This window comes from Oncorhynchus mykiss, chromosome 5 (assembly GCF_057628025.1).
Source record: "Oncorhynchus mykiss isolate SJ-2025 chromosome 5, ASM5762802v1, whole genome shotgun sequence".
Taxonomy (NCBI): Eukaryota; Metazoa; Chordata; class Actinopteri; order Salmoniformes; family Salmonidae; genus Oncorhynchus; species Oncorhynchus mykiss.
This window is the reverse complement of record NC_143026.1, coordinates 53,664,395-53,675,797: the sequence shown is the minus strand read 5'-3', so window position 1 is coordinate 53,675,797 and position 11,403 is coordinate 53,664,395. Positions and strand designations below refer to the sequence as shown.

Below are 11,403 nucleotides of genomic sequence, written 5' to 3'. Positions count from 1 at the left end.
GATTTGGAGGTGGAGGGTCCGTCATGGTCTGGGGCAGTGTGTCACAGCATCGTCGGACTGAGCTTGTTGTCATTGCAGGCAATCTCAACGCTGTGCGTTACAGGGAAGACATCCCCCTCCCTCATACTGCTCGTTCTGTGCATGATTTCCTGTAAGACAGGAATGTCAGTGAAGAGCCCGGATCTCAATCCCATTGAGCACGTCTGTGACCTGTTGGATCGGAGGGTGAGGGCTAGGACCTTTCCCCCCAGAAATGTCTGGGATCTTGCAGGTGCCTTGGTGAACGAGTGGGGTAACATCTCACAACAAGAACTGGAAAATCTGGCGCAGTTCATGAGGAGGAGATGCATTGCAGTACATAATGCAGCTGGTGGCCACACCAGATACTGACTGTTACTTTTGATTTTGACCCCGCCTTTTGTTCAGGGACACATTATTCAATTTCTGTTAGTCATATGTCTGTGGAACTTGTTCAGTTTAGTTGTTGAATCTTATGTTCATACAAATATTTACACGTTAAGATTGTTGAAAATAAACGCAGTTGACAATGAGAAGACGTTTCTTTTTTTTGCTGTGTTTCGATAAACCTGACATTAACATGAGATGTTGTCATGTTTAGTAACCTTTTGAGGTGTTACAAGATGTTACACAAAGATGCTGTCTTCTAGAAAATTGTGGAATGCCTCCAATCCATTCACTACAAAGCTTAATCTTTTGATTTAGCAATGTGACATGAGAGAATAGATTGAATGTCATCCCAGCCATAAGCACAAACCTGAACAAATTCAACAGAATGTGTTTTTCTGACACGTGAAGTACTGTACATATGCAGCTCTGAGTGAAAAAAAAAATCTAACCAATGAAAGAGTAAGGGAAAACCTGGCAAATATAATGAGGAGCTGAGCACACCACAAAACATGAAGGATTCGGAGGATGCCAAGTATTAAAGGAAGTAAAAAATTAATCTGAAATTGACTTACAAAAAATGTGTGAATGTTTATATTGTTTTAGCATGCGTTTCGAGTAAAGGCTTTACAATCTGCAGATTTCATTAAGATAGGAGGAAATTATCAGTTTGTTTTCAAAGTGCAAGAAAAGTTAAAGAATTCAAAACTTTTGTTTGTGAATTATTTTTGGGGAAATGCTTTAGTCTCCATGCAGTGCTTTCCCTCCCTTAATTAAAAGAGGATAAAACCACCTCTTAAAAGGATCTATTGATTTTCTGATGAAAACGGATTGAGTCCTCCTATGGTGTAGTCTTGATTTTACTCACTAAATCCTTTCTGTAGGTCGATGGGTGTGACAATCCGAACACTCTGAAAGTACTGTAGTTGGATGAGGAAGGAGGTTTTTGTCAAACCTCAACACTGCTCAGCAACAGTATTCTCAGCATTTCACTTTCTCTCTCTAGCTCAGTGCCACGGTGTTCGGTGTTCTTTAAGGCATTAGGGGAGAGTGGGGTATGTTGAGCCATTTTTTTACATTCAGCATCACTTTGTCAAAATATCTATATATTTCAGGATGTTGTGTATCCCTAGAAAAATCTGAATTCATGTAAACATACAGTATGTTTTGAAAACAGAATGTAAAAAAAAAATGGTCTCTTGGCATAACTTATGGGGTAAATTTAGCAAGGGGACAGGGTGAGTGGAAACACCTTGGGGTAAGATTGTCAGAGACTGGGATTTTGTTTCGATGTACCAATTCGTAAGCAAGTTCTCTGCATTTGAGGCTACTAAGCCCATAAAATGGGTCTGTTTAGCAAGCTCAGACTCCATGTCATCAGGCAAGACCTTTATGTGCCTCTGCTACTCTATCATAGCACACAGGTAAATCTTTGTTTTCTTTTTTGTCTTACGTGTCTTTTTTTCATCCCTTGCTGCTGCTCAAATAGACTTCGTCCCTTCTCTCACTTCCTTGGCTGCTCTTTCAAGAACCTCGAGGGGCCAGATCCCTGCTTTTAAAAAAAACGCTTGTATACACAGGGCATGATGATGTCTGCTCTGTAACAATAGAAATCGAGTTCATATGCATGACAAATTGCAAAAATATTATGCATACAACTGACAAAATACTATGCATCATTTGTATGGGATGTATTGATTAGCCATTGGCTCAACTTTACCCCAAAGCAACCATTTTGACTATATTAGGCCACACAGCTACGTTGATGCACTTTCATGCTAGGTTAAGGACCTCATATTGTAGCTCATAGAGACCCAAACTGATGTATAAACCAGTCTTAAAACTATCTACTTTGTTTTACATACAAGCATCATGAAACCTATAATAATACATTAATTTGACTTTGTGAAAATCGTTTTCTTGGACCTAACTTCCTTACCACTTGTTCCATGTGTTTTCTTTCTTCACAGACTTCATGAGATGATAACCCTGTCCTAAATATTTGGTCACATGATTCATTTTGTGTCTGGTTTCCTAGAAACAAGGGGTGGCTCAACCAACCCATTGGCATGACTTACCCCACTCTACCCTACTTGGACAATCTTTGCCCGTCCTTGTGATCTTCTGGAAAAATCACAAATTGCAGTGCAAATCCATCGCAAAATAGTCTCTTCTTCGAGCACATGCAGTACTCAAGACTGCAGAGGTACTTAGGCAAATTCTTGTAGTGCGTGCAAAAACAGACCACACACTAGTCATCAACTGGACAAAACCGCTCTTTCCATCTGTACACTTTGGATTCTTGGCTGTTGATAGGAGAGTAGAGCCTTGTCTCCATGGCTCATCTCCACTCACATGTCCAGGTTGAAGGCTTTCATGAGTAGGTCTAGGTCTCCGATGTTGGCCGCCTGGAAGAGCTCCGGCTGGTCCATCATGGACAGGGCTATCCGCAGGGCGGCCCAGATGTTCCCCGACATGACCTGGTGCGAGAGCTGCCGACTCCGGCTCTTCCTCTGCAGACTCAGGGCCGTTAGGAAGTTACTGGCCGCCTCCCTAAAAGATGAGGAAGACTTGACCATTAGAGAACCTTGTGTTTGTTTGCTATCATTACATTAGAGCGAGTGTTACTAGGTTCAGGGCTGATGTTTGACATATTAAAAGGGACTTTGCTGATACTTGTAACATTACAGTGGTTGAACTTCAAGAGTAAGAGAGCATTATTAGGCTCAATGTAATTCAGTGTCTCTGCCTCACTCCCCTCCAATGACTCTACCAGAGCAGAAACTCAAAGCCTTCTGCTGCGGTGCCAGGTGCTGTGTCCGAGAGCACCAGCTGGCTCTCAGTTAGACGACCCCCCCCCCCCCCCCCACCACCACCACCACCCCTTGCCCCCTTGCTCACCCACCTGTGTGCTCCCAGGTTGATGCAGCTGATGCCCAGATTGTAGCGGGACCTAATGAAACCCGGCTGGAGCTCCAGGGCTCTGGTGTAGGCTTCCACTGCCTCCTCGCTGCGGTCCCCGTTAGCCAGCGTGGCACCCAGGCGGTTCCACAGCAGGTAGTCCTAGAGGAGACAGACAGGGGGAAGGAGTCAACACCGGAGGGGAGAATGGTGACACATAGTAAGTATAGTGGTTGGTTTTGACTTTTGGTTTCAGACAGTGTCAGACATGGTCAGACATGGCAACTGTCGACTGAGCGTATGTGGTTTGTTGGCAGATTTGGGGCCAACGAACCACAGATTTTTTTTGCACTGTGATTCACTCCATCAGGCACTGCATCACTAAAATGGTTTAGTATTGGAACATATTTGTTGCAAATGATTGTTGTGTAATGTAATGCGAAGTCCAATCAGAAACTAACAGTGCCTGCTTTGGTAGAGAAGTATTGCAAGTTAAATTAAGTAGAATTTTGTCTGTGATATAACGTCAATTTCGACACTACAATAAAGGATTTTTGAGAGCAGTACATAATGCGCCTGTTCTTCCACTGTATCTTTGGTGTGTAAATGACTGTAATTTAGGTACTGTGGTGTGATTGGGCTTGTATGCTCCGTGGTACATTATTTCTACCTCACATGGCAAAACACCCTGTGAAAACCGAGCAACGCTGAAGTTCCATGGATCCTTTGAGGACGGTTCAGTTGCATCATTAAGTCAGTCCTCTCGTTGAATACGCGTCTCCCACCTGGGGCTATATCTGCGTATACAGGGACACGGCCTGATACGGTGCGCTTTGGCTTTTGTGCTGATGTGCTCACCACTGCAGGACAGGGTTGACATAAGAAAAGCCTCATTGGACCCCACTTCGTTTTTTTAACATCAACATTCTTACAGTCAGGTATGGTATTGCAAAAAAAATCATTTGATTGTGTCTATGAAGGTCTTAGAATATAACATATTTTATTTCAAAGAACACTATCGTATTCACCCATCTACACACAACACCCCATAATGACAAAGTTAAAATGTGTTTTTAGACAATTTTGTACATTTAATGAAAATTAAATACAGACCCCTGAGTCAATACCTTGTATAAGCAGCTTTGACAGCGATTACAGCTGTGAGTCTTTCTGGGTACGTCTCTTAAGAGCTTTCCAAACCTGGATTGTGCAATATTTGCCCATTATTATTTTAAAAATTATTCAAGCGCTGTCAAATTGTTTGTTGATCATTGCTAGATAACCATTTTCAGGTCTTGCCATAGATTTTCAAGTAGATTTATGTCAAAACTGTAACATTCAGGACGATTCACTGTCTTCTTGGTAAGAAACTCCAGTATAGATTTGGCCTTGTTTTTTAGGTTATTGTCCTGCTGAAAGGTGAATTACTCTCCCAGTATCTGCAGACTTAACCAGGTTTTCCTCCAGGATTTTGCCTGTGTTTAGCTCCATTTGGTAAATTTTTTATCCTGAAAAACTCCCCAGTCCTTAATGATTATAAGCATACCCATAACATGATTCAGCCACAACTATGCTTGAAAATATGGACAGTGGTACTGTGTTGTATTTAATTTTCCCCAAACATAACTTTGTCCTGAATACAGTGTTAATTGCTTCACCACATTTGTTGCATTACTTTAGTGCCTTGTTGCAAACAGGATGCATGTTTTTTAATATTTTTATTCTCTATAGGCTTCCTTATTTTCACTCTGTCAATTAGGTAAGTATTATGGAGTAACTACAATGTAGTTGATCCATCCTCAGTTTTCTCCTATCACATCCATTAAACTCATAACTGTTTTAAAATCACCATTGGCTTCATTGGGAAATCCCTTAGCGGTTTTCATCCTCTTCGGCAGCTGAGTTAGGTAGGACATCTGTATCTTTGTAGTGATTGGGTGTATTGATACACCATCCAAATGTAATTAATAACTTCACCATGCTCAAAGGGATATTCAATGTTTGCTTTTTTTTTTTACCCATCTACCAATAGGTTCCCTTCTTTTAGAGGCATTGGAAAACCTCCCTGGTCTTTGTGGTTGAATCTATGTTTGAAATTCGTTGCTCGACTGAGGGGCTTTAACAGATAATTGTACAGTGTGTGTGGGATACAGAGATTAGGTAGACGTAAAAAAAATAAATCATGTTAATTAAACACTTGTTGCACACAGAGTGAGTCCGTGCAACTTACTATGTGACTTGTTAAGTACATTTTTACTCCTGAACGTATTTAGGCTTGCCATAACAAAGGGGTTGAATGCTATCGAATCAAGACATCTCAGCTTCTCGTTTTTTACCAATTTGTAAAAACGTCTAAAAACATAATTCCACTTTGACATTATGAGGTATTGTGTGTAGACCAGTGACAAAAAATCACTATTTAATCCATTTTCATTTCAGGCTGTAACACAACAACAATGTGGAAAAAAGCACAGTAACAAAATGGCAGAGTAATTAATAAAGTGCATTTGTTTTGAGTCAAAGCTCTCTGCTCTCCTAGTGTTAAAGGATAGGAGCTTGAGCGGCAAACAGAGGCTGTAGTGCAGGGAGGGTGAATCAGGAGTTCATGAGAGTGGATTTCTCTCAAGTTTGGGATGAAGTGCTTCAGTGATTTGTGTGACAGGTTGGTGTGCCTCAGTGATTCTGTTTGCATGAACTCTCCCTTTCTCTCGCTATCTTGGGTCGTGTTTTGGGGGATTCGTGACCTTGATCAGTCATCTGTGTGTGTGTGTGTGTGTGCATGCATGCGCATAGTAGGCGTATCAGTGTGTGTGTGTGTGGGTGCGTTCATACGCACGTTTGTGTGTAAAGTCTTTACACTGCCCCCCTACCTCAGGCCGCACTGACAGGGCAGCATTGAAGGCCTCCACAGCTTTGTTGAACTCAGCGCTGATGTTGAACAGCACGCCCAGGCCCGTCTGCAGGTCCGGGTCGGTATCCCTGTTGTGCTGGGCGGCCTCCAGGAACAACTCCTTGACCTCCAGCAATAGGGAGCTGTGGGCAGACAAACTTGGCTTAGAGCCTAAATGGAGTGGAGACACACTGGCAACCAGCAGAGTAATGCTCTTGAGAGAGTCCTGCCACAGCGCTGTTCGTCCCCCTGCGCCCACTTTATTCATTTTCCACACCGATTGTGTGCAGGGGAAGGGAGAAGATAGAGAGAGAGATTTAGAGGGGGCTGCACCTGCATCTCACTGTTGAATAGAGGATTTGATAGTCATGTTTTTCCTATACATTGGAGAATTCATTATATAGGCTCCTAAATGATAATTATTTTCATGTGACACCTTAAAGTATGCCTTTAAAAGGAAAGAGCACCCTGAATTGTGGTCGTTTTAACATTGAATACAAGTGAAAGCATGCTTGCTCGATCGGCAAGAAAATTACACCCACACCAGCTGTGGTTGAAAAGCCTTGAAATAACGTTTCCTTTCATTTACGAAAGGAGGTAATAGTCATTGCACTGAAACAACCTGAGTTTCTAAAACGAAACTGTTAAAAATAACATAACTGAGCAGGAGAATAAAGCACACCGTAGCATAAAATATGCATGAATGAGCCATTCCGTAATATTGTCACAGTGCTCAGGCTAAGAGATTGTAAAGGAGAGAGAGAGAGAGTGCCAGCAATGTGCTTTAAAGTAATAGATGTCAGATTTAGTGCTCTTGAATGAAGGTGCCCTGGAGCATACTTCTCCAATGTTAACTGTGTAATCCTGAATGGCCTGCATCTCTCCTCTTTCTGGCGAAAATATGGATATTGTAGTCTTATACGATTCTCCTACAACATGAGCATGCACTTACACCTATGGGATCTTTGCTAGTGCTATCCGGTCCTTATATTCTACCTCTCATTCCTGCCCACAGTAGAGACACGAGACATCCTACGTTGGGAGCCCGGGGAGCCCGCCAGGTGTCTCTTGCCCTTCAGCAGGTGCTTGTACTTGGAGTTGTGGCGGAGCCAGCACAGCAGCGCCTCGCAGGCATCCTGCCTCATGCCCGTGTTGGTCAGGCTCACCGCCAGGGCCATGAGGGCCTGGAGGTTGTTAGGGTGGAGCTCCAGACACCTGGAGATACAGAGAGAGGGGGCGAAGAGCGGGTGAATGGGGGTAGTGAGCACTTCAAAGCGGTTGACGGACACTAATTTGGACAGGCCACAGCTAAGGAACATCAGGAGGCTGGGGTCAGGTGGCAAGGACCAGTCCCCTCTTGGGGTGACATGCAAGTATCCCAGGCTAACATATTGCCTTAAAAAGCATTTGGTTCATAGGAGTTACATTGGGGCTTGCAATTGTCATTGTTACTCTCAACTTAGAAAAAGTTTTGTCTTGCTCGCAGTTTTGCTGTTGCATCAGAACTAGAATTATGAATTATTATGAGATATCAAAAGAGCTATGCTGGAGGAACAACAAGGATTAGCGAGCACTCGGGGAAGAGCCAAACCCAGATTTGGCTTTCATCAAATGTTCCACTGAGATTTGTGACAGTCGGTGCTACAACTTCCTTGTTCTCTCAGGAAAACCAAATAATTTATGGCAGACTTGCTACTGTGCCATGGGTCTCTGACTGTTATACAAAGTTAGTTTACAATTGGTATACAGGGCAGAAGCTCCGTTCATCTTTTAAGAATAACATGTTATCTGCGACAACTTTCCTTTTTTCCCCTCAGAGTTCTCTAATCCAGGCTTCTCGGGAATACACATCAACAATGGGGCTACACTAAAAGTCAGCAAAAACACAATGTAAAAGCAGTGTGGTATTAATAACAGAACAGTGCTGGATTTCAGGAGATGAGTCATTCTGAGGAGATTATATAAAAGCGTTAGTTTTAAACCATTGGTTTTAACACCAATGATTAATTAACCCAAATGCACTTGATTTAATTTAGTTCCTTAATACAAGATGGTTGCATTCATCTGCAGTGAATGAAATCCAAGCACCGGCCTAGGATCTTATGAAATGCACATTTAATTGGATCAGCAATTTGTGAATGTGCATTGAGCATAAAAGTACTGTCTGTGTTGCTGTTCTGTGTCTCTTTTGATTTCTTTGTCAGTGTTTACATTCTCACAGATGGATCAAGCTGTTGTTTGATCCGTTGCTTATCCTATCTACAGACCGAGCGTGCCTTCTGACAAGGTAATATAAAATGGGCCATCTTTACACTTGTGGAGCCCGACACCTTTGGCTCTCTGATAGAATCCACTAGAACATATTTGAGAAAAACCCCACTAAAATGTATTTTTTTCATGCCTGTAGACCGAGCCAGTTGATAAAATGTAGTAGTAGCTTAGCCCAGGAACAGGCCTTTGAATACCTTCGATACAATATCTAACGTTAACATAAAAAATGGTTTTCATCTAAGATATGTGGCATCCCGGGAGGTTTACCCCGGGGGTGGGGGTGGTAATAGAGGGGAGTTTCGTGCTGCAACGTTGGCTCCCTCTGCTGGGAGTACACAAGCTAGACCCCCGACACAGATGGCTCCAAATGGAGGTAATTAGGGGAAAGTGCTAACCAGCCACGGAGGCCACATAAAAGGAGCACTGTGGCACACCGCGGCAGAGAACCGGGAGAGACTGCCACAGAGCCAAAGCTGAGAAGAAGGACCAAGCAAAACCCACGTGATTTTCTTTGTTTTGTTTATTTTATGGCCTAGTAAAGTCGTGTTTGCTGACTAAAACCTCCCGGTCTCTGTGTTGATCTCTGCACGCTCAACCCAACACCCCACGGTTTACCACAGATGGCTATACATTTCTAAAACAGTTGAGGAATATTCGAAACTACAGAGCATGCAGTGTATTGCCGTGTTTGTGGTGAAGCCTATGGGTCCACGTTGCGCAGTAACACCTCCTTACCTTTGGAGGGAGACAATAGCAGCCTGCTCGTTCTCATTCTCGGCCTGGGTGGTCCCCAACACTTGCCAAGCCTGGGGAGACAATAGGGAGCATTGAACAACAGGGTCATCACCTGGGCTTAACACCCTCTCTAAGGAGAGACGGTGTGGTTCAGATGCAGAGGTCAGCACACTCTGAGGATGACTCATAGGATGACTCACAGGATGACTCACTCGCAGTCAATGCTCTAAGTACCTCTCACACAGGCGCTTCTGCCGTTGGTAAAGAACAGAACAGTCAGGAAGCATCTTGTATCTCAAACAGTCTCTGCAATACAAACTTTTGTCTGAAGTTTGTCTAAGGTGAAGTTAGGACACATCAAAATACAATTGCCGAAATGAATATCGCAAGGTGAATAGCTTTGAGGTTTGTCTTCTGACAGAAACAGTAGTGTTCTGCCAGCCAAGTTCATTTAGGATTGCTGAGCCTCCTCCTCACTCTGGTATTGGGGGTTTCCTATTAAGATGATGCATCATGGTATTGTATTGTTCTAAAGAGCCAATAAGAATGAATTAATGAGATCAAGTTGCGGGGCATATTTCACATACTACTTTTGCAAAGGCTCACTCGAGACACTTGGCAACCAACCAAATTCATTAGGTGTACCTGATAAGTTCTGAAACCCAACTTTGAATCTCCATACCATCCAAGGATTGCATTTGGACAGCTAGCTGAATCTGCAATCCAAACAGACTTGTTTACATGCATCTTTCAGACCTCTTTGAAGAAACATATAATCTATGCAGGTTAATCTGCATTCTGGTTTATTTTGTGAATTGACATTGATACTGAATTTGTGAGTATCAATGTAAGGGTGACATTAGCTACAAACTATCCAGAGGTCTCTGCAGCAGATCGATAAGCAACCAAGCACGCTAGGAGGACTTTTGTGATCATATTAGTTCCATACACTGTGGAATAATTTTAGGCCATTCCCGAGTTCCGTTTTCTATTAATGTGGGCTCTCTGAGGCGGTAAAGAGATTACTGCTGTTACTGCTGCTGTTAATAGAGAGGAAATGAGCAGGAGAGAAAAAGCTGAGAAAATAGCTATTACTCAACCCATTGGGAAAATTGACAATTCTCATTGGGAGATGAAGACAGCATAGTTTTGCTACAGTAAACCACTCTATTTAACAGAATTCCCAGTCCTCCACTAGCAATCAGCGACGGCCACTTAGCACTCTCTGAGTGTTGACCGTACACATGATTTGTGAAGTTCTGAGTATGGTGTTATCTGAACAGGCTGATTGGCAGTTGGTGCCAGTATATTATGGTCCTGTGTGAAAGTCATGCTGGAAATGTGTGTGATTACTGTGCCTGTGTCTCATCACCCCCTTGTGCCTGTTCACCTCTGAGTCCTGCGGATCCTGTAAAATGGCCCCCTCCAGTAACAGGACAGCGTTGGGCAGATCTCCCTCTTTGGACTTTCGAAACCCCTCCTCAAATGCGTTGGGCCAGTCCTTGTAGGGGTTGTCCGTGTGAAAGTAGTAGCCCTGTCACCAATGGGGGGAAAAATAACAGTAACGGGAACATCAGCAATGTCAGCGCTCTGACGCTGTATTTAAAAAAAAATGGCAAACCTGAGCAACTTTCCTCTAGAATACAATATTTAAGCAAAACTCCCAGGGCACTATTTTATCAAACCTAATGGTAAATCTAAGCACTTGCAGTAGTATGCACACTTGCCCGAGTCTTTAGGGTGTCTATAGCGAGGTTAACAACAGATTTTTTCAATGCAAATATTCTAAAATCATCAAAAAACAATATGCCATTTCAGAGTTTGCTTTAGGGAAGATTTTCCTTTACTGGACATTTGAGAAATTTTATGGACATCCATATACATTCAGATTCAACCTGGCGCAGCCAATGCCAATGTTGGCCAAATGAGTGACATTTACATGTCCTTAAATACAGCCAAAAACAAATTACAAAACCACTTTGTGTTTCGATGTGTAGCATATGCAAAACTTTATAGCCTATTATTTGTATTGTTTTTTTAGGCTACTTTCCGAAAACAATAATTGTCCACCGCATGGTTCAGGTGTCAGAGATTTGGGCACTAAATGTATCAGGGCATTGCATACATGGGCCTATAGGCTTAGGTGTCCACTGTATGATATGAATATTTTAATAAATATATACAGTACCAGTCAAAAGGTT

The 11,403-nt window shown here is 42.7% G+C and overlaps 1 protein-coding gene across 1 annotated transcript; it reads right to left on the bottom strand.

Moving 5' to 3' along the window:
- Positions 1 to 2,756: 2,756 nt before the first annotated feature.
- Positions 2,757 to 9,390, bottom strand: LOC110524010 (PEX5-related protein-like). Its single transcript, XM_090236685.1, has 5 exons — positions 9,203 to 9,390; positions 7,193 to 7,411; positions 6,177 to 6,339; positions 3,179 to 3,468; positions 2,757 to 2,958 (listed from the first exon to the last, which is right to left on the bottom strand). The coding sequence occupies exons 1-5, from the start codon at positions 9,388 to 9,390 to the stop codon at positions 2,757 to 2,759; spliced, it is 1,062 nt and encodes a 353-aa protein (XP_090092811.1).
- Positions 9,391 to 11,403: the final 2,013 nt, after the last annotated feature.

Bases quoted from the DNA above. Each gene is read 5' to 3' on its own strand.
- LOC110524010 (XM_090236685.1), bottom strand. From the start codon at position 9,390: ATGAGTCATCCTCAGAGTGTGCTGACCTCTGCATCTGAACCACACCGT. The intron at 3,469-6,176 runs GTAGGGGGGCAG...TGTCTCCTCTAG, and splicing joins CCCTGTCAGTGCGGCCTGAG to GACTACCTGCTGTGGAACCG. The intron at 2,959-3,178 runs GTAGAGTCATTG...CTCATCTTTTAG, and splicing joins GGCTTTGAGTTTCTGCTCTG to GGAGGCGGCCAGTAACTTCC.